The 24,039-nt window shown below is 32.9% G+C and overlaps 1 protein-coding gene across 1 annotated transcript in view; it reads left to right on the top strand.

Moving 5' to 3' along the window:
- Positions 1-24,039, top strand: part of LOC132753835 (Na(+)/H(+) exchanger protein 7-like) — a 42,205-nt gene that overhangs the window by 5,717 nt on the left and 12,449 nt on the right. The window contains exons 2-8 of the mRNA XM_060744373.1: positions 1,572-1,894; positions 2,683-2,724; positions 3,362-3,430; positions 4,919-5,000; positions 5,858-5,885; positions 23,020-23,129; positions 23,515-23,590. Coding sequence (XP_060600356.1) covers positions 1,572-1,894; positions 2,683-2,724; positions 3,362-3,430; positions 4,919-5,000; positions 5,858-5,885; positions 23,020-23,129; positions 23,515-23,590 — 730 coding nt within the window. The remainder of the gene's footprint in view (positions 1-1,571; positions 1,895-2,682; positions 2,725-3,361; positions 3,431-4,918; positions 5,001-5,857; positions 5,886-23,019; positions 23,130-23,514; positions 23,591-24,039) is intronic.

Here is a 24,039-nt window from a genome sequence, read left to right as displayed (position 1 = left end):
CCATTCGGGATATCACTCTTCTCACCCCCTATCCCCCCGTCGGACCGTGCACGTCGCTGAGATGCCACAAAGCATCGACAGATTTGAAGACTTGGAATCTTGGAATGGCGAAAATAGACCAGGACTTACTGCTGACCAGCTCATGTGTCCTGACTGATGCTGGGGTGGGGTTGGGGGGGGGGGAACAAAGTAGGTAGATTCGCAAGAATGGTGTACAAGGGTGTGTGAGCCCCTAGTGTCTATGTCCTGGTTAAAGCACATACATATCATATGTAGAAATTATTCATTATCGTAAGACTCTTCATAAGAATAAAATGTTCAGGATTCTGGCAGTTTGAGAAGCAGACGACTTCCAGCGTTTGTATCGGAAATCGACAAGCACGTTCGCGGCGCATGTATCGGAACAATCCTCGTACACCCAACAACCTTTGCTGTAGATGTTTTTTCTCTTCACTTAGACTTTTCTATTACCTGATTAAAACTATGCTTTCTTATAATTCAAATACTCGATGGGGGTTTCCCTTGCCTGATAAGACAACAACAAAAAATGGAAAATATGTGGTTAGCGAACATTATTGTAAGATGTCGTTTAAGAAAGGGAAATATTTAATCGAACACAATTACATGGTTACGCCCAATCCTATATCAAGTTACAATTATTTTGATTAGCCGAAATCGTGTTCTTCCTAATGTTAAAAATTTGTCTTTATTTGAAATTTAAAAATTACAAGAAGTGTTTAAACAATAACAACAACAACAACAACAATTAAACAACAACAACAATAAGACACCACCACCAACAACAAAACAAACTTAAAAAACACGGTATTTTAGTAGTAAGCAGTGCTAATACTATATGTTTAGCAGTTATACACATGTGCTTTTATGTTATTTCTTTTTAATTTAAATTAAAGGGCCTTAGAATTAAAGGAATAAAAAAAACAATGTTTGAATTTCAATGCGAATTTAAACTAAACTTAAAATATTAATTATTTTAATTGATGGGTAAAAGTATAGGATTTTAATTTTATAATATTTGAACAGATTTATCGAAATTGGCCGGTAAGAATATGTACGGTAACGTTAGCATATTGATCGATAATATGTGCTGATTATTACACTCTAAACCTATAGGATTGGTTATTCCACTTCCTGTTTTTATCTAGAGTATATTCTAATGTGAAGGGCAGTTTTCTGAGACAGAAATTTCTCCTATGACGTCATTGAGAGCATGATTTACATCCAGCGTTCTTTTAATTCAGAAATGATGCACATCTCACCGAGAGAATAAAAATAGAATCGATCATGGCTCTCTTCAAAATCAGCAGTAGATTGTATTACGCTACGATACGCTATAGTTACTCGTATAACAGGGTGGATAAAAGTTACAGTACTGAGTATATAGTTATTATACAGGGTGGAATAAAGTGGATAAAAATGAATAGGATATTATAGAGCATCTAGTAGTAATTTAAGGTGAACTATATCAGTGGGAGAATAGGAAATAAATTAAAATGATATAGATCTAATTAGTAATGTGTAAGAGAATCTTTTGTAAATTTATTTTTCAGAAACCTTCAACTTTACCGGTCACGCTTTTAATTTTGATATCACAGTGTCTAACCGTTCAAAGTCAAACATCATCCATTGCGCCAGAATTTACTACCCTGCATAATGGCACACACAAAAACGAGACAGGAAATCTACATGACAATCAGTCTTCGAACATTCATGAGGAGGAAGGGCACGGGCACAAGGGAATTATTCTTATACCCCTGCACTTTTCGCACGTGGAATATCCTCTTATATTCTCCCTGGTAGTGATATTTGCGGGATTAAGTAAACTCGGATTTCATTACTCACACTTCTTGTCCTCAAAAGTTCCGGAATCATGGTGAGTAAAATGCGCACATGATATAAAATGATATTTTTATTAAATTCAATTTTATAATACTGCACGTTTGTGACGTAAGCCTAGCGGCTCGGGTTATATTTCAAAAACAACCGTTTGTTAATTGTGATACATGGGTTTGATAATTTAATACCTACAATTAATGAATTGTTACATGAATTTACAGAATAAAGTAAGACAATTCCATGAATTGTAGTTATTAAAATGACGTCAAATCCTGACATCCATGTATCACAATTTATTGATTAAAATATTACGCACGATCATAGATTCCAAAGTATGCTTTTACATTTTTAATCTTTAGATGGATATCTTTTCTGAATATCAATAACCACATTATCAGCAAAAATAGCAAGGAATTTAGTACATTTCGGTGGGAACATTTCATTTTCTTGAATTCCCGATTTCATCTTCGTAAACTGACAATTTCAACTTCGTGAATTCGTGAGGTTGAATTCGTAAATTCATGAAGTTGAATTCCCGAATTCGCGAAATTGAAATCGTGAAGTTGAAATCGTGAATTCGTGAAGTTGAAATTGTGAATTCGTGAAGTTGAATTCCTGAATTCGTGAAATTTAAATTTCTGAATTCATAAAATTGAAATCGTGAATTCGTAAAATTGAAATCGTGAATTCATGAAGTTGAAATACCGAGTTCCGTATGTTAAAAATGTAAATTCACGAAGATGAATTCGGGAATTAACGAGGTTGAAATGTCTTTCGTAATTTCATCTGATATAGTATACACGTAATTGAATGTCTTTTTTACAGTGTGTTGATAATTCTGGGTCTCATCTTTGGAGTTATCTTGCAGTAAGTATTTTATTTATTTATTTATTTATTTATTTATTTATTTATTTATTTATTTATTTATTTATTTATTTATTTATTTATTTATTTATTTATTTATTTATTTATTTTTTTTTTATTTATTTATTTTTTTTTTTATTTATTTCGATTTCGCTTTCAAGTTGCAAAGGCATTGTAACTTTAGGAACATGGCAACATTGTAGAACAATTGGTTAAGGAAGATCTCATGCCCTCGTCCGTGCATTATTTTAGGACAACCGACTGTCCGGGATCAAGAAACGTTGCTTCTTGCAGGATTCGAACCCACTGCGATGAGGAGAAGTGATCCAAATTTAGCTACCCACGGAGACCGATAATCTTATAAGCAGTGATGTAATAAAATTATCATGTCCATAATGTCTCAGTGCTCTAGGTGCATTTTAACTTTCCAACTTCGATACGGGTTCAAATCCGACACTGGAAAGCTGCCATACCCGTGTCGGTGTCACTTACAACCAATACATTTTCAAATTTAACAAAATTATGCATTGTCCTTTATATACTAGAAGAATGCCTGTTAAATATGATAACGATGCAGACGGGGGATGTTATAAGTCTGCAAATGAAGGGAAGTAATTGAATTATTTTGGTGTATTTGCAGCTACTCTGGTGAGGCAGATAATGTAAAACTGTACGCTCCACATGAATTCTTCCTGTTTCTTCTACCACCGTAAGTAATTGGAAATACTGACGTTAGGAAATCATAAAAATGTCTGTCTTAATACAAAAACAGAATACAGTATATCAAGAAAAAAAGATTTCTAAATATTTTCATTTTTTTCTAATTGTGTTTTATATACACTATAAAGTAATTATAGAAGGCGGGCGGTGACCTACTGGTTATGGTATCTGCCTCTCAACCCAGGGATCGTGGGTTCGGGCTAATCAGATCACGACCATGTTTCTTCATCTGACACCAGTACAGGTTGGTTCCAGGAAGCGGACTCGAAAGTGATTAATATAAGTTGCAAGAACTTGTTTCGCAATCGAGCTTAAATAAATTAGTTTAAACCAAAGTAATTATAAAGAAGTAACTGTTGTAATTCGTAGGACTTCTGCTGTTTTTTTTATTTTCGTTTGCTTTATAACGATTTCATTGATTTAGAAAATTTCTTATTTTCCTGTTTGAATAAATAAAATTCATTAAAGTGAATTGGTCTTCAATGGCCACATTTTCTGTAAGTATTTTCAAATATTGATGAAGAAACACAACAGAAATATGGCATTTTAGAAAGAAAAATGTTGTTAGAGTTCAAAAGTGATTAAAGGCGCAATGTGCATAAGATTGTTCATTTAAATGGCAAATGAATCATGATTTCAAAAATGAAAAGTTTTTGGGATATAAAATTGATAGCATTTCTGAGGCGACATGAGCCTTTAAGTACGAACATTTATATGATGAATAATCATATTTTGTTCTATCTGCTATATATTGATATCATATGACATTTTGTATCATGTATCTGACACAAACAGTATGAATATACAATTCTTTGGTAGTTTGTCCAAATTCAATCATGAATTGCGGCCTGACCGACTGGTTAACGCGTCGGACTAGTAATAGCAGGATTGTTGGCCGCGTGGGTTTTGTTTTCGTGCGCAAGAAACTTTACACTCATTGCTTAGTACTGGTTGATTCCAGGACCAGATTCGAGAGTGTTTTAATAAGCTTATAGCTTCCAACACAATCGGACAAAAATAAACTAGTATGAACTAAACTAAATAATTATCAACAATTAACATATTAATCAATCATTCAGGTATTACCGACCTTACGTTATAGACCAGTCCACTTTAAGCTATCTTTTGTGAGGCAATAAAACCTGATTGTGACGCAACAAGATTTCTTCGTGTATGAATAGAGTAGGACACTGAAATCTCATCATTTTGACTCAGAATTATCTTTCGTCTTTTTCCAAAATAGGTATAATAGGTATAAAATACTGAAATTAACATGTACAGCAATATTATATAAACAGGTTTAGAATTGGGAAATCCAATGATTTTCGTTTTCAACCTACGCTATTAATAGTATACGCTTAATCAAAGAGGAAAATATATGTGTGTGGAGGGAGGTAGGGTATCACTACAGTAATGGCGGGAAAGTAATTGAAAAAAACAACATAAAATTTATAATTTTGATAAATTTTTATTTCAGAATTATATTAGAGTCTGCATTTAGCCTTCATGATCGTACGTTTGCAGAAAACATAGGTGGGGTGCTACTATTTGCGGTGCTGGTGAGTATTATTATGAAGTTTAAACATTTATAGAAAATAACCACATATCCTTGATATTTAAGCCAGATGTAGTATTAAACTCTTACCACGCTATGTTTCCCTTCTGGCTGAGGGATGGCCTTTAGGGGTTGAGTCATCACAATTGCAGCCACCGTTTATCCCTGCGTGAACGTTTAAGAGCCTTCTAATTTCGAACTAGTTCGAATTACTGGAGTCTATACATCTCAAGCAGGTGATGTGGTTTTGAACCTTGGTGTTGCTTTAAGTTTGTAACACCCGAGATTTCTAAAAAAAATCATCTTTCTTGTTTCAGCATCATATGACTTTAATTGTTTTGGTGCGCCGTGAAACCAAACAAAACATCACGCTTAATATCTAAAATGGACTTGTACCATCTTTCAATCTGTACTGAACTATTCATCTTCTTTTGGGTTTTTTTTTTAAATATGTACTACCTGAATAACGAGCAGCGACGGCAATAATGTGCCGGCGGATCTCGGTCTGCACTTGTCGCATTGGTAGAATCAGTTGCCTTTAGCTGGCTAAAAGTTCAAATGTTCTGCTATTATCCAAAGGCACTGTCTACATATTATCACGTGTTATCACGCACTTACAGTTTATTTTAACGCTGTTAATATCCTAAATGACCGGGAAAAAGATATATTATGACGTCATTGAACCAAAAGATGTCAGATAAATAACTTCTCTGCTGAATTTATCATCTAAATATTTAAATTAAAACTAAAATAGAAACGATTCAGATTGTTTTGTTAGTTTATGAATATATTGCTGTATAATTTCCCACTTATATGGCAAATGATGAATTATTAACAATTTTCTCATTTCTCTATTTCCAGGGAACAATCCTCAATTGTTTTCTTATTGGTAAGTAACAAAAACATGCTAAGTCTTTTGATTTAGATTCAATGGTTTTGTGTATTAGTTTTCGTAGATATAATTATAAATTATAAAATTTAATAAGGATCTTTCGTAAAACGTTATTCCTATTAATATCAATTTGGGACTGAATTTAGTTGGGATTTAGTTTGTTTGCATGTGCGGTGAAAATGCAGTGTCTGAATGTAAAATGTAATAACGGATGAAATAGTCAAATTCTATAAAAAAAAATAACCAAGGCCGAGCAACTATAACAATTATAAAATACTTTACTAATAACATTTACTGAATTTACATAGAATTGAATTTCTTGCTATTAGTAAATATTAGGGCTGAAAACCCGTTCTGGCGGAAAGTCTTATGTATTTTTTACAAATTCTCTTTGTCCAGGCATAAGAATTTAAAATTCTGGATAAGGAACCATATACAATGTAAGCCCACATAAATGATAAAAATATATTAAAGGGTAGAGGACTCATATATATTATAATTCTTACAAAATATAAGACTAAAAAGGTCAAATATACAGTGAAAGCCTAAATGGAAACACATAACAAAGTCAAAGTTTGATACTTTTCATGTATAGCATAGAAAAATTAAAGTAAAATGGTCTATAATGAAAAAGTACCACTCAAGCCAGTGCTAGGGATGTTACACCTTTTTATTATTCCTAATGTACAGACTCAATCAAACAAAGTCTGTAATTTTTATACAATTTTGTTGTGATTAATGCTTCGGAGGCACCATCTTTCTTTCATATATTTGTAATACAATAAATAAATACGTTGACGATGTTAAACATCAAACAACAAACCGCAAAATAATTATATATGGACCTTTGCTGGCAAGTGTAAGATACAGAAAACAAAACATTATTCATCATATAAATGTTCATATTAAATCATCTAAAACTTTATCAAGATTTTTTTTTCGAGTAATATTTTATAAGTATATCCCAATGATACATTTCTATTGTTTTCATCAACATTTGAAATACGTATGAAAAAAGTGCCCATTGTAGACCAATCCACTTTAATTATATATATTGGTAATATCTACATATATTTATTCGCCTACTAGTATATCCCTTGACAGTGACAAATTGATTGAATGCTTTGAACACTTTAAACATTATTATAGTTAATGGTTCCAGGGTGTAGCCGTCTCCAGGGAAAATATCCACTTATTATCTACAGGCTACTCTCAATGTTACATGTTATGAAAATTTTCATTTCTATAATTAAATCTCTAATACATTACCATACACGCAATTCAATTATATATAAAGGAGTTCAGTGCTTTTTGGACCTAATAATACAAGGCTTGTGAACATTGCCTTTTCCTTGTTTATCTTGTGGACGTTGCTTTTGCCTTTGCTTTTTGTTCTCATTTTTTTTCTTTCATTTTTCAAATTGACAAAAATGTTTAAAGTGAGAATCTCCCGGAAAATTGAGAAAAGTTCTTCAAATTGGTTCAACTCATTAGTTTACGTTTTTATATCTAAAAAGGGAATGATTTAACATGTTTAACAAATTCTCATATTTTCTTACTATAAAATTTTAGAATTCAAGTTGTTGCAAACATAGGTACTAATATGTAAAAGATTACCAATAATACTGAAAGCATCACCAAGAAAAGTGGTCTGGAACAAAATCTAATGTAAAGTAATATGCAAATGCACATATATTAGTTACGTCATTTTTTCGGATGTTTTAAAATTAATAAGTTGCCCTAATCAAAGTCAGTTAATACATGTATACTTGTATATTTTCAAGCGAATGTACATTTCACGTCTTACATATCCATTTTATTTGACAATCCATAAGTACAAAACAGTAACAAATGTGCCGTAAAAGAGGAGGGGCACATTGTCGTGCTTTAATGGATCATTTATTTAGCATAATGAGTGACTGATCACTATTTTGTCCCCAGAAATGAAGTCTTTGAGAAATGAATTGTGATGAACACTTTGTCAATAGTTCATGATTACAGTCAATCGGAACATCTCAGCTATTATCAATAATAACTTAGCGGAAAATTGAAGGAAAGGGCCGAGCAGATGCGGTTGAACTACAGTATGCAAATAGTCTACTTCGACATTTGTTACACATAAGAATGCTCCTAGAGAGAACAAGAAAAAAATCTGACATTAAGAAAGAAATAAAAATAATATTACAGTTATAAATATTCTAGGAGGAATCAAATAGCAAATTTCCCAGCATGTCCCACTTGCTAGACACGACTTTAGGTGATTTCAGCATTGATTTCCGATGTAACTGATCCAGTTACAGGACACCTGCATCACAAATAGTAACTTTTCACTATGTCGATTAGCAGTGGCATTGGTTTGCCCTCTAAGACGTTTTAAAGACATAATTAGTGTTTCCTATTTTGTTTAGAAGATTTTTAGAAGAAAATGACACGAAACATTTTAATGCATTTCCTAAAGTTGTTGACTATCATTAATTTTGCTCTGAAAGTTTTTAATATTTTCCCATTGATTCTAATACGTTTTAAGATTAAGTTTGAACTCTGCTAAAGTCGGTGCCAGAGGGGCTGTTAGAGATGCCGCACATTTGGAAAGACTTGATCAAACGGTGTCACTGATCTCCACATAATCATTTATGTTTTCATCACTCTAGAGGGGATTTCCTTTTAATTTCATATCTTACATGGACACATGAAACATAGTCAATGTTTGAGTCAATGTTTGATACATTTATGAACTTTAAGCTGACCTTTAGATTATATCTATAGGGCGTCCGTGGCCTAGTGGTTAAGGTCGTTGACTTCAAATCACTTGCCCCTCACCGCTGTGGGTTCGAATCCCGACAGGAACTTTGGATTCTTTCATGTGAGGAAGCTATCCAGGTAGCTTACGGAACGTCAGTGGTTCTACTCAGGTGCCCGTTCGTGCCTGAAATAATGCACGGAAGGGCACCTGAGGTCTTCCTCCACCAGTAAAGCTGGAACGTCGCGATATGACCTATACTGAGTCGATGTGACGTAAAACCCAAAACAAACAAAAGATTATATCTATTGTCAATATCTATATTTATTCATCTATATCTCTGAGGTTGGCAAATTAATTGAATGCTTTGAAATTGTTGAACGAGATACTACATGTGACACTGTCTCCTGGGTGAAATATCCATTTATTATCACTGTTACATCTTATCAAAATGGTCATTAATGTTTTTAACATATCAATAATTTATTTTGTTATATATTCCGCTGATGTCTTTATACGTGCAATTCAATTACACATTTATACATCACCCGTGATATGTGGACCGAATATGCGTCTTTTTAAAATTGACAAAAATATAAAAAATCTCAAATCTTATAAGAGAGTTTCTGAAATTAAATCAGCGCCACTGTCAGGAGTTTTGTTTTAATCAGGTAAATGCTTGAAGGCTTCGACTTATGAAACGCAACATTTTTATGAGTGTTTTTATGATTTAAAATGGTATATATGCTTTAACACATTCTTTTACGTTTCCTTTTATTGTTAAAATGTTACCTGATGTGGTTTATGCCACAGGGGGGATTCTGTCATTTTTTTTCCTTTCCCACTATATATATATATATATATATATATATATATATATATATATATATATATATATATATATATATATATATATAAGCAAAAACGCTATTTAAATTTGCCGTAGCTTTCGGCCTTGCTGCCTTCTTCAGCAGCATTTATTTCACATACAAATATATCAAACAAAACAATGGAAGTGACGTAACGTCAATGAACGACGCCCGCCGTGGCGTTGGTTGCCGCCTGCCGCGTTATTCTTTTGTATTAACTCCATACGGTCTATAGGTTCTTAATTTATTTTTCCACAAATTTTCTATTGTTTTTCTGTATTGGTCATTCCCGTATAGCTTTTCCAGCCCCATTATCGAAAAATCTTTAAACAACCACTTCCGGCAGGAACAATTCTTTTCTGTTTAGACGTGAAAGCTCTGTACCCAAGTGTCCCACGGGCAGAGGCACGAGATGCGGTTGCACGTGCATTAAATCAACGTGCCAACCCTAACATACCCACAGAAGATGTTCTTAATATGATGGACACTGTCCTTGAAAATAACACTATTTCATTTGATGGAAGAAAATTTACGCAGACAGAAGGAACAGCGATTGGCTCACGATTAGGGATGAATTACGCATCTACATATCTTGGATCATTGGAATCACAGCTGATGACGATAACAGATAAACTTCCGCTTGAGTATTTCCGGTATGTTGATGACGTTTGGGGCCTTTGGACTCACGGTATCGAGTCGTTAAAAACATTCCATGAGCTTGGGAATAACCTTCATCCAAGAATAAAATTAGAATTAAGATATTCAGCTGAAAAACTTGAGTTTCTCGACGTAATGACGAAGATTCAGAATGGCATTTTAATAACAGACCTATACACTAAACCCACAGATAAACACCTGTACTTGCATAAAAATTCGTCTCATCCGGAATCGACAAAAAAATCAATACCATATGGACTTGCCCTCCGTGCTAAGCGAATATGTACTAATGAATCGACTTGCAAACAACATAGAGAAAATATTAAAACTCAGTTACAGAAACGAGGCTATGAAGATCGACATATTGAAACAGAATTAAATAAAGTAGATAGTAAGAAAAGAAGTGACCTATTACAGTATAATGAAGATAAAGAAAACACTTTAGAGGTACGGACAATCATGGAGGTATTTTGATTTATGTTAAAAACACTATCCCTGCAATTCGAAGATACGACCTAGAGATTCAAGGTGTGGAATGTATTTGGTTGGAGATTTTTCTTAAAAATAAGAAACTTCTTTTTGGTACTTTCTATCGTCCTCCGAATTCTTCCCCTTCTGTGCTCTCTCAGATAGAAATGTCAATCGGTCTCGCTTTTGACACAACTATATCTGATATAGTTATAACTGGAGATTTCAACTTAGACATGCAAAAACATACATCGGCAGCAAAAATCAATAGCATTGCAACACAATACAATTTGACTCAAGTTATACAACAACCAACACATTATACTGTTTCTTCAAACTCCCTTATAGATCTATTTTTAGTCTCGATGAATTGCAGAGTTTCTGTATCTGGCGTCGCTGACCCCTTTCTTGATCAAGTCTGTAGATATCACTGCCCTATTTTCTGTATTCTTGACTCCTCCAAACCATCTTCGCAAAATTTCAAAAGAAAAGTATGGCTATATGATAAAGGTGATTATGTAGGATTGAGAAGGGAGATTTCTTCTTTCCAATGGGATACAATTCATAATGATGACATAGACATCTATACACAGCAATTAACAGACACAATCAATCTCATTGCAGCTAAATATATACCTAACAAAATAGTGACAATACGCCAATCATCACCACCATGGATGCATAATGAATTAAGGAAACAAATCAGAAAACGTAAACGCGCATATGATAAAGCACAAAAAACACAAACTCCACATCACTGGCATCTTTACAGACAGATCAGAATAAAACAACCACGTTACTCAGACAAGCAAAGCAGCAACAAACACAGAAACTTGCAGACAAACTTAAAAATGAAAATTTATCACCTTCAGATTTCTGGAAAATTCTAAAACAACATATATCAACTTCGACAAGAAATAAGGGTATACAAATATTAGAAGATAATGGAAACATTTTAACTTCCGAATATGATAAAGCCAACCTTCTTAATAAATTCTTTCATTCACAGACATTACTAAATGATTCCAATAAAATAATTCCCAACATGCATTTACATTCAAATAAACCACAGTTAGAAAAAATAGTTATCACACAGCAGGAAGTAATAGATACATTAAAGTCATTAACATTAGGAAAGGCAGCAGGTCCCGACATGATCAACAACAGAATACTTAAAGAACTATCTCAAGAATTGGCACATCCACTTTCTCATCTTTTTAATAAATCAATAGAAACTGGTAAGGTCCCATCTCAATGCAAACTGGCAAATGTCTGTGCTATTTTTAAGAAGAACGATCCCACTATTGCCTCTAATTATAGGCCGATCTCTTTACTAAGTACAATCAGCAAAGTGCTAGAACGTTTATTCACAAACACGTCTTTAATTTCTTCATATCTAATAACTGCATAACACCTTTGCAATCTGGATTTATAAAGAACGATTCAACAAACCAATCAACTAGTTTCTATCTATCACACATTTTTGTCAAGCTCTAGACGAAGGAAAAGAAGTCCGTGCTATCTTTTGCGATATTTCCAAAGCATTTGACCGCGTCTGGCACCGTGGTCTCATTCATAAACTTAAAGTAAATGGCTTATCTGGTGTTCTTCTTAACTGGTTTCAGGATTATCTTTCTGGACGCTCTCAGCGTGTTGTACTTTCCGGTACGTATTCCGAAGTCCTACCAATATGTTCCGGTGTTCCACAGGGTTCTATTCTTGGTCCTCTGCTGTTTCTTGTATATATTAATGACATTGTTGAGGATATAAATTCAACCATTCGACTCTTTGCTGATGATACTAGTCTCTACATTATTGTCGATGAGCCACACGCATCTGCTAATATCTTAAATTCTGACCTCTGTAAAGTTTCGAAATGGGCTAATGACTGGCTTGTCGATTTCAAACCCAGCAAAAACTGAGTCTCTTCTTATTTTCTCGTAAGGTAAACAAACCGTTTCATCCACCACTATATATGAACAATGTCCAATCCAAGAAGTAAAATGTCATAAGCATTTGGGTGTAACCTTTTCAAGTGATGGATCTTGGCATGAGCATGTGGAAAATATAAAAACTAAATCTTGGCAGAGAATAAGTATCATGAGAGGTCTCAAATTTGTGCTTGATCGAAAATCCTTGGAGATCATTTACACTGCCTTTATAAGACCCTTACTTGAATATTCGGATGTTGTCTGGGACAATTTGTCTTATCACGACGAACAAGAACTCGAAAAAAAATCCAACTTGAAGCTCTTCGTATTATCTCTGGTTGTACTAAACTTGTGTCTATCCAAAATCTGTATGAAGAAACCTGCTTCCAACCTCTTAAGGAACGACGAAAGAAGCACAGATTAACTCTTTTTCTATAAAATGTCAAAATTACCTATCACCCTCTTTTCTTACAACATTAGTTCCAAACCATGTCGGAAGTACCACAGCCTACAACCTAAGAAATGCAGACAACCTAAGAAACTTTCAATGTAATACTCGCCTATTTTTCTTCTTCATTTGTTCCTCAAACAGTTTACTGATTGGAACCTTTTATCTCTTGAAGAGCGAAATGCACCGACTCTTAACAATTTTAAATCCAAACTTCACAAGGATATAAGGAAGGTTCCAGTTCATTTTACTATGGAGATAGAAAATTACAAATCCACCACACACGCCTTAGAAATCACTGCAGTTCATTAAACGAGCACCTATTCTCAAAAAAACATCATAAATAGTCCCTTTGCACATGTGGTGAAATCGAAACTACATATCACTACTTTTTTTAAATGTTTACTATTTGAAACTCAAAAAACACAGCTAATTGACAATATCAATGCACTTGAAAATGCAACCCCTACACTTTCTCTTGTCTTATATGGTGATAGTGACAACCCACAAATTAACAAATTTGTCTTTGAATATGTTCACTATTATATTCAACAGACAAAGAGATTCTCATAAAGAGGCCCACACAATCCAATACCGTAAGCAACCTTAAACTCTCTCTCTCCCTCTCTCTCTCTCTCTCTCTCTCATCTATAACTTATTCTATACCGATTTTATTATTCCCCCCCCCCCCTTTTTTTTCATAAAATAAAAAAAAAAACTATTTGCTAAATTTTCTTTTAATGTATATCAATGTCTTAATGTTCATCTTAATTTATTTAGTTTCATTTTCATAATTTTTGTACTTGGATTATTATTGAACTCTTAGAATTACAAGCATACAATATTTTGTTTATATATGAATGTTATCATTAATAACTACTGTTTCATTTCAAGGAGAGAGTTTCTAAAAAAGCTTCTAGCTTTCTACTCAATCCTTTTTGCATTTTATTGTAATATATTGTGTGTATATATATATATTATATATATATATATATATATATATATATATATATATATATATTTGCTGAAATAAAATATTGTTTAAACCAAAGAAAACACTGAAAAGAATCCCCTTGGTACTGACATTTTCCAGAGCGCTCCCGAATGTAGGACAAATAGTACGAAAACACCTACCTGAATTACACACCTCAGATAGAATGAAGGAAATATTCCCGAATCCACCAATTGCGGCATTTAGAAGAGATAATAATCTACAAGACATTCTCGTTCATAAGAAACACAATAAACTATTTTTTCAACAGCCGAATTCCTGTGCTCCTTGCAGATCCAAAAAGTGTGCGATTTGTCCGTACGTTATTGAAGCAGACACATTCATTGGTGTGAACGGGGCCTCGTATAAGGTTCGAAATCAGATCACGTGCAAATCTACGAATGTTGTGTATGCAGTTTATTGTAAGCGTTGCGAACGTTATATTTATGTTGGAGAAACAGGGGATACGTTGTACCAAAGACACCTTCTAAATTTATCCAGAAAACGAACCAAGTACAACGATCCGTTAGCGGCGCATTTTTACACGAATGACCACACAGTTAAAGAATTTTTCGATAATGGGGCTGGAAAAGCTATACGGGAATGACCAATACAGAAAAACAATAGAAAATTTGTGGAAAAATAAATTAAGAACCTATAGACCGTATGGAGTTAATACAAAAGAATAACGCGGCAGACGGCAACCAACGCCACGGCGGGCGTCGTTCATTGACGTTACGTCACTTCCATTGTTTTGTTTGATATATTTGTATGTGAAATAAATGCTGCTGAAGAAGGCCGCAAGGCCGAAAGCTACGGCAAATTTAAATAGCGGTTTTGCTTATATACGGCAAGTTAGAGATTTTACTTATATATATATATATATATAATATAACAAGGGATACAACTCAACATTGCTCAATTCATGAAAAAGTAAATACAACGCAGTATACAACAGTTTTTTTCTTTTGATTGTTGGACATTGATGAAAGAATCGATACTTTCAAAAAAATGACTCACTTTGTTACATGGACAAGACATTATTAAAAATAACCTTTCATGTTTCATTTTTACACACGTTCGTAAAATTTCGGTTTGTAAAATAACACGTGTAAAACGATATCTAATGCAAACGTATGCTCATATAAGAAAGTTTAATCATGTAATCGGTAAAATATCAATTATCCACCACCATCAATGATGCAATCATTAACATCTGGTACAAATTAATGTAACAATTTTTGTTTGTTTTGATAATTTCTATCCTCGGCTTCCATTTTGATGTTGCCCGTATGTTCCATGCGTAAATCCAACTTCTGTTAGTGACTGTCAATTTCATTGGCTAATGAATAATAATAATGCGGATAATAACGGCATATAGCCGCGACGAATAGCGGTTTTTTCATCAGCCAATAAAAATACTCAGAACATAAACACACCTGCAAAATGGACGACAACTTGACAGCCAATGTAAATATTGAAATGTTAGCTATTTCCTGCTATGTTACAGGTTTTAATGAAGTGTTTGTAGTAGAACTTGGGTAATGACTCGTTCATATATTAACTTCTACAATAACTGTAATGGAATAGAGGATATTTTATACAGTTTACAAGTGTGAATGCATATTATGAACCCATGTTGGTAGTGTGAGGCCACTACTTGTATCCCTTGTTTATATTATATATATAGATTTAATAAAATAATGACAGATTTCCTTGTGGTTTATGCAATAGGTTAAGATGTCACATATAATAATTAATCAAAGTGATCTGTAGTATCAAGAATGATCAGAATATAAATGTTCATATACATATTTGTTCAATGGTAATCAATGATTTGTCACAATTACAGTGAGTAAATATACATATATATTTCAATCAAATACATTACACGTTACTTTTGCTTGTTCATGTCATTCGAAAAGCAATAAATAGATAACTGTAGAAACGAGACGTATTGCCACAAATAGTGACTTATCAAAGAAATACGTTTATTGTTTGATGAATTGTGATGAACAGATTGTCAAATTATGTCAATTTTTCAGAATTATATACACGGTCTATTTCAACGTCAGTTACGCACCATAATGCTTCTAGGCTTGTACGGAGAAAAAAATATAATATTTTGGTAAATATTTGGCATTAAGAATGCAAATGTTGAATGTACTTTATATAAAAACTAAAATGTATAAATCTTCTAACAATGAGGCCGCCGAGTTGAATATAACACAATTATGAAATAAATTCGTTATAAATTTAAAATGAATTTTATGTCTGAGAGAGTAAATTCTATAAAGAGAAACAAAAAGTAACAAGTTGTTTAACGGAAATTTGTTAAAGGAAATTTGTTATTTCTCTTTATCCTCGTAATTTTTATTACAAGACGGCGTTTTTGAGTTATAAAGGCAGAATCCAACAGTAAATTTCCTTGCATGGCCCACTTGCAAGACAAGCTTTTTAATAGGTGATTCCAGTATTGATTCCCGATGGAACTGATCCACTTATAGGACATCCACACTACAGACATTATAATTTCTCTATGTCGATTAGTAGTGTCATTGGTTTGTCCTCTAGGCCATAATAAAGAAATATTTAGAAATATTTATGTTTCCCATTTTGTAAAGATGGTTTTAGAAGGTAATGAGAGCCGAAAGTTGAGAAAAGAAATTCTCCAGCGTTATTACATGTATATTTCCTAATTGTAACAGAGTTGTGATATTTTTGGATCTGTTAAGATCAATTATTCACAAATAAAAAGAATAAAGCCCTAATTGTCATCAAACTATATTGAAAATGTTGCAGATTGTTGCAAGCTTTCCCAGGCATAATTTATATAAGAAAGTAAGACTTTAGAAACATTAGCAGGCTTGTTAATTCCCCTATGATAGGAAATAATTATTAAAAGTGGCAACGGTCTAAGATCAGCAGCTCAGAGTAAAACCGGTATTTGAAATCATGGTCCTTCCTTCACAAGAGGCTTTATCAAACGAAGTCCGCAATATGTGTTCATTGATCTTGAGGAAACTTCATTGTACAAAATTTTGATATGTAATGCAGACCAATAAATGTTAACAACACGAACTCTATTCTAACAAGAAGACGCTCAGAAAAACCAAACTGCCGTGTCCGCCGCCTGCAACATTTCAATCTTGCCGTTTAGGGCGTTCTGTAGAGATTCCATTTTAAGAAATGGATGTGAACGATGCTACCTGTTACACGTCATATCTCTTCTCATCACTATTATATGCTAAGTGGTACGTTTGATTGATATTTAAACGTTCTAAAGAACATATTCGTGACATCTAAATGGAAGTAATGATATACCTTAATAAACAGTCTGAGAGAGTTAATCGATTAAAGTTTAAGAAGACGTTTTTAACTACACTTAATCTTGTACGTCACTTCCTGTCTCGGTCTAAGCAAAGTGGTATGCTTGATTGATATTTGAAAGTTCAAAAATGTTTTTGGTACTTTTATTTTCATATGAAGTAAGATCTTAATTGATGGTCTTGCAGTCTTGAAATCGGCAAAAGTTCAACATATCCAGGAATACAGTTTTGATAACACAAAAATAGTATGTTTATGACCAAATCTTTTATATAGAGAAACGGAATCCCTAAATAACGCTGGACAACTGGATGCCAACTGGAACAAGTCATTAAATGGTTAAGTGTGATAGTCAAAAGAATTTGTTCAAATATGTGTTGTTTTATATACAATGGTACTTTTTCTATGTTTTCGTTCATTTATCAAAAGTAATATTAAGTAGTGGCATACACATATGTCATTTAATAGAATTGATTTGTTGATATCTATGGGCAAGTCATGAATTTATTTTTGATTGAATTTGTAGTCTGATCATGAAGGTAATTTTGTCATCAATTGATTGTAAAGTAACCGGTTACATAATGTCCTGTATAATCACACAGCAAAATGAAAGAAGTTAATCTGAAATAATACCATAGCTTCATAGCATTTTATAGCAATGAAGCATATAACAAGTATAACCGAACATTAAGCTGCACTTCTTATCAACATTTCATTTGCATTTGATATTTAGACGAATCAGAACTTTAAAATTATTAGCAAGTCATTTATTTCTTTGAGGACAAAAAATATACTAACTTTTCTTAATTTTTGAGGGGAATTGGCCTAATGAAGGTATCTGCCTCTCAACCAAATGCTCATTGGTTAGGCCTTACATAATCATGGCCATGTTTCCTCAAATGACACCAATACTTATTATTCTCGAAAACGGACCTTGTTGCAAATCCATGGGACTTTCCAGTTGTCCTGTGATACTGACGTTATCGGGGACTGCTTTCCATGAACAGTTTTCTTCCCTGCTGATTTTAATATTTAAGTTTTAACTTGTTCAAGAAACCTACAAGTTTTCATTACAATCGAGTCCCACTCGGGTCTCCACCATGTTAACCTATTTTACACCAGTACAAGTCTCAAGTTTTGGTTTACAAAAGAGATAACAGCCTTATTTTGTAAAATTATTTTTATCATATACATTTCATTTATTACGGTATTTTATTACAGTGAAAGCGACACGCATTGCATGCTGTAATGGATCTTTTATTGAGCACAGGGAGTGACTGATCACTTTTTTGTTGTTCCTAGAAATGCATTCTTTATGTGATGAATTGGATAATGTTTGTTCATTGCCCACATATATACTTGTATATACAGTCTAGCTAGACATAAGGTTCTTACATAAAGAACAGTTCATAAGAAAACAAGAAAGAAATTTATTATATATTTGACATTAAGAAAAGCGAGTTGGAATTATTTAGACAATCTTATTGGGTTATGCATAACACAAGGAATTTCTATTTAGCTTTTATGCCCGCCCCGCCCCCTTGTGGCTGAGGGGTTGCCTTAAAGAGTTGAGGCATCAGAATTGCAGCCACCGTTTATTGCTGCGTGATCATAAGAGGCGAATAAATGTGTTCGAATTGCTAGAGTTCATGCATCTTTTAGCTCCAGCAGGTGAGGTGTTTTTGACCCCTGGTATAGCACCCGAGCTTAGCCAAAATCATATTTCCTGTTTCGGCATCATATGATATAAATTGTGTTGCAGCGCCGTAAAACCAAACATAAAAAGGATATAAAGAAAAATAAAATAGATGCTTATGTAATTTATTCTACCAAAGGAAATAAAAGATAGGATTTGTTGTAAAATCCAAATTTGTTATTTCTTTCTTCTTCGAAATTTGATTGTAAGTCGTCAAGGAATAATAATAAATATGAATGATAGGAGTAGAACACTGATTATGTCCTTACCAAGCATGCCACTTTCAGACTCGCTTTAAAAAGGTGATCATGGTATTGATTTTTCCGACGAAACAGATCCAGATATAAGCCAACTGCAACAAAGAGCTTGACTTTTTCTCTAAGTTGATTAGAAGAGCAATTGGTTTGTCCTTGCAGGCGTAATAAAGAAATATTTAGAGTTTTTAATTTGTTGTTTGCATAATTCTAGACGGCGGACTATTCCCCCTCACCCGTCGATTTGTAGATTCTATGAATTCCCACAAATGTTGGTGTCAAAAATATGAAAAACAAGATCAACAAGGTAAGGCGGAGCTCAATAAACGCAACATCTACACTATTCAGCAACATAGGACCACCGACAAGAAGCCCAGCAGGACACCAAACCCAAACAGTCCTGTGTGGCAGTTGTAAATTTTGCCCAATTCTTCATTATATATTTTATGGGCTCTTTTGAGGTCATGTATTCCAGTAGAGAATAAAATCCAATAGCTTGGTGTTGAAATTGAATATGGCGTCCGGGAATACCTATGTGTCTTGTACTATTTGAACTCCTTACTGGTAGTCCCATGTTAGGGGATGTGTTTGTTGAATGCCATCCTTTCATTGTTAATCATGTTTTTCATATTTCAATATGTTCTAGGCGACCGGCTCTTATTGTCCTCTATAAGCATATTCAATCAATTCAAGCCTGCAAAATTCACAGAATTATTTTTGTTTTAAAATTCTACAGATATCTTTAAAATGTTAATAAGATCACGAAAAACATTTGATTCTGACAAGCTTAGAATTAATTGTTTCAACACTAAGAGACTCTGAAAACATTAAACTGACATGTGCGCCTTAAAGAAATCGTTGTTAACGATGGTGTAGGTAACATGATTTTATCTCATCTCACTCTTTGCTAAGTGGTGCATTTGAATGATATTAAAAAGTTATAAAGAAAGTATTTTTTATCACCTTTATTATAACGTTTTAATAAAACAGTCTGAGAGTCTATAAATCGGCTGTTGTACGTCATTTCCATTTCTTACTTTTCTCCTTCTCTGTAAAGTGATGTGCTTGATTGATATTGGAAAAAATGGCAGTGATTTTATTATCTTTACTTATATCTAACTTACACTTTTGTTTGCTTTTATTCAAACGTATTCATTCAAATGTAGTTTTGTAGAAATGGTAAATATAGTTTGTCAATGTTTATATTTTATTGATTTATCAAAGGTTATATTTCAGTGTTTACTTGAATTCAGTTTGTAATCTGATAATGAATATAAATCAATCATTTATTACTATAAAATTAATTAATGAAAGAATAACTTTGTGATCAGACTGTAAGCTTGAAGTGGAACTCAAAGTGCCCGCAACATATACATTCCTTGTTTAAGCAATCATTACATTTCGAAAGACACACAACATATTTATCATGTTTACAATGTTCGCAACGTATAGAAATATGGACTAAGACAACGTTACATTTCTCGGGACCAGCAACTTATAATTATGTTGGTTGTGTGAACATTTTATTTGTAAATGCTCGCATTTAGTGTAAATATTTCAATATCTTAGAAACAATGCATTAGTCTGCAGAGATGGATAATGTCCTTTAGTTCGATTGCTTCATTTGCATCGTAAAACAATGTATTTATAGGATATCTGCTTAATATGTATTTGTTATGTTGAAGACGAATGGATAATTTGCATTTGCTTCGATTTTTTATCATGTCCAAACAAACATGAATTCTTAGGCATTTTTTTATCCGTTTTGTTTCCAACTTTACATTATAAATGTATATTCTTATATATTTTATAAAATATCTTTCAGATATGCGACTGCCGTTCTCATATATTAGTACTACTGATTATATATTATTTGATATACTTGGAAAGTTTTGTAGACCTTATTTACTTTCTTAGTTTCTAATAGATTATATATACATAGTTTCTAATAATTATATAAAATTCAGCAGGCATGGAGTTGTTTATGAAAATATTAAATTATTTAAGACCGATACAATTGTATCACAAGAAAACTTGCATAGATAAAATTACGTTTTACATAATATTCAAAGATATCCTTTAAAGTGTCCTTCCTTTTACTAACCCGACGCGTTAAGCACTCGGCCAAATCGCCACTTCTGCTTTTTGGGGCCATTAGGTCAAATATAGTGAATTTGTATACCAAAAATACCAACTTTGTATAAGATTTGCTACTTTAATGACAAATAATTTCGCATTCAACAGTGTTCTTTAGGCGTGGTCAGCATCTTACATGCCATAAATCAATTCATAAAACATTCACCGTATTCATCTCTGTGTCTTTGTGGCTTCAAGTATGTATAAGGATCGTATATCTGACAAATTGGCTGTAGTTTTTTAGTTATCTTTTGAAATTGAATAAACTTTATAAAAGACGAATGAAAGCCATTAAACTGCATTGAATTGGGGAGATGAGTTTGCGAAAATTCCGGGAGCTGTTAACTTTACATTAAGCAATATTTAATGGCAAATTTCTGGCTTTCACTCATAAAATTATTTCTGATACAAGTAAATGTAATGCACTGATTGTCACTCGTTGAAATTGGTTAAAATGAAAAAAGTCAAACGCAGTTTAGAAACCGTTTAATTATATACAGTAGGCAAACAATTTAAACCGTTTAATTAGATAGGTAAGGCATTTTCATACACGTTTATTTCTATTATTTAAAATAGCTAAATGCTAAAATTCTGGAAAAGGGGTAATCCCTCGGAAGCATTAATCATAACAAATTCACATGAACATTGCAGACTCGTTTGGTTGAGACTGCAAATTAATACTTGCATTTTCTTAAAAGTGAAATATCAAAATTCTAGAAAAACATAAATTCATTTGTAACATTTGAAACTAAAAAGGTATAAAAACATTAATACTATGTAAATGTGTATAATTACGGAAGCTTATCAGTGCCTCCACTTATCTAAAGGTTTCACGTCATGTCAACTTGTTTCTTCTCGTTTTGACCAAAAACATTCCATGAAGACGTTATAATTAATACGTAATACATAAAACATTCCATGAAGACGTTATGATAAAATACGTAATAAGTACAAGTTTTTAATCATTGCAAAAAAACTTTGTTGAATTACGTGAGCTATTTGTCAATACGAGTAACGTCTTTGCGTCTTACTAAATATTTCAGCAAAGTCGTGAAATCGAGAAGTTTCGACAGTTTTTTTGTCGAAGAGACAAAAGCTTCAAGCATATTGAGAAAAAATCAGTTGCAATGCCTAAAAGCTTCGCATCTTTGTCAGTAAATTTTATTGAGAAATGCAAAAACGTCTTATCAATGCGAATAAAAATTAGTCGACTTAGCGCAAAACATCTCACCAACTGTAGGCCCTGATACGCTTCCGTATATAATTTATCAAAACAAAATGTTCGAAATTAATTAGTATTGTTATGATATTGTATATTACATATCTGAATTAAAATGCTGACAGAAAAGTAAATAATGAAAAACAGCAAGTCATGAAAGCTTACTGTTTCAATCTTCTGGAAGGAAATAAAATAATTATTACTGTCCTCTTAAATAGTGCATTGATTGTTCTTGTATCAAATGCATTTTGAAGAAATTCATCAAATCAAACACGCTTATACATATATCATGAGATGATAACAAATGTCAAAATAATTGAATCCAAGACTTTAAAAAAGATAATTTTAAAAAACAAGATAACCTTTTATCTAGAAAAATTGTTAATATTTTACAGGATTGAGTATGTATGGACTGTATAAAGCCGGTGCCATGGAGGACGTTAATACCTCACTTGTACAGATGTTAGTGTTTAGTGCCTTAATTGTAGCAGTAGATCCAGTTGCGGTAAGAAATAAATATGTAAACTCTTAATGACCTTTCAAAATGGTTGATAATGATTTATGCATTTGTATTCTGTATTTTCTGGAAGATGTTGGTATTTCATAAATAAGTTCGTATTTTGGGAATGAGGTTGTCATATCATATTATATTCAATTTGTTTTCCTTATTGCTTTCTTTATTGACCTGAATTATTGTCACACCAGATAAAGGATCCAAGTTAACCTGATTGATGTGTACATTGAAATGAGAGATGTTAAAACCTTCTTAGGGCACTGGCCATCACTCAATGCTATCGTTCCGATTTTCATTTCCCTCTTGAGGTTTTCAGTAGTGTTTCTGATTAGTCTAGACATTTGAACGACATTGGTTTTCGTCTCTGTGTTTTCAGGTTCTGGCCGTTTTCCAAGAAGTTGGCGTTAACAATACATTATACTTCTTGGTCTTTGGAGAATCTTTGCTGAACGGTAAGTTGATAAAAAAAGTATCAAAAATGATTCATATATTACGTAGGGAATCTTTGTGTTATTTGTTTTATTTACATAAAAACTCCATTTGTTTATATTGTTCCACAACATGATTATTCAGAATAAGAGATAAATAAATTCCCTTGGCTTTATTTGTCTATGTTTATTCAATATGTTATTGATATAAGTTGTATCAAATGTTGACTCAGTTCATTCTTCTTGACAGTTTTGTTCGCACATTCTGTCTTGCCATTTCTTTATGGTCTGCTGATAGAAAAATGTTATAAAGCTTTGAGAAAATGATATTTTAACTTTTTGAAAAAGGACATATGCTTTCATAATTTTCTACAATTTTCACTGCAATATGAACTGACGAGTTGATCAGAATCCTCGGTTATTAAAAAAAAAACATTTACAGTTCATACATACATGCATATAACTTAATTTGT

The sequence above is a fragment of the Ruditapes philippinarum genome, unplaced genomic scaffold (genome assembly GCF_026571515.1).
Source record: "Ruditapes philippinarum isolate M1 unplaced genomic scaffold, ASM2657151v2 ctg836_1_1_1_1, whole genome shotgun sequence".
Lineage (NCBI taxonomy): Eukaryota > Metazoa > Mollusca > Bivalvia > Venerida > Veneridae > Ruditapes > Ruditapes philippinarum.
The sequence above is the reverse complement of the archived record's forward strand: the minus strand, read 5'-3'. Positions and strand labels throughout refer to the sequence as shown.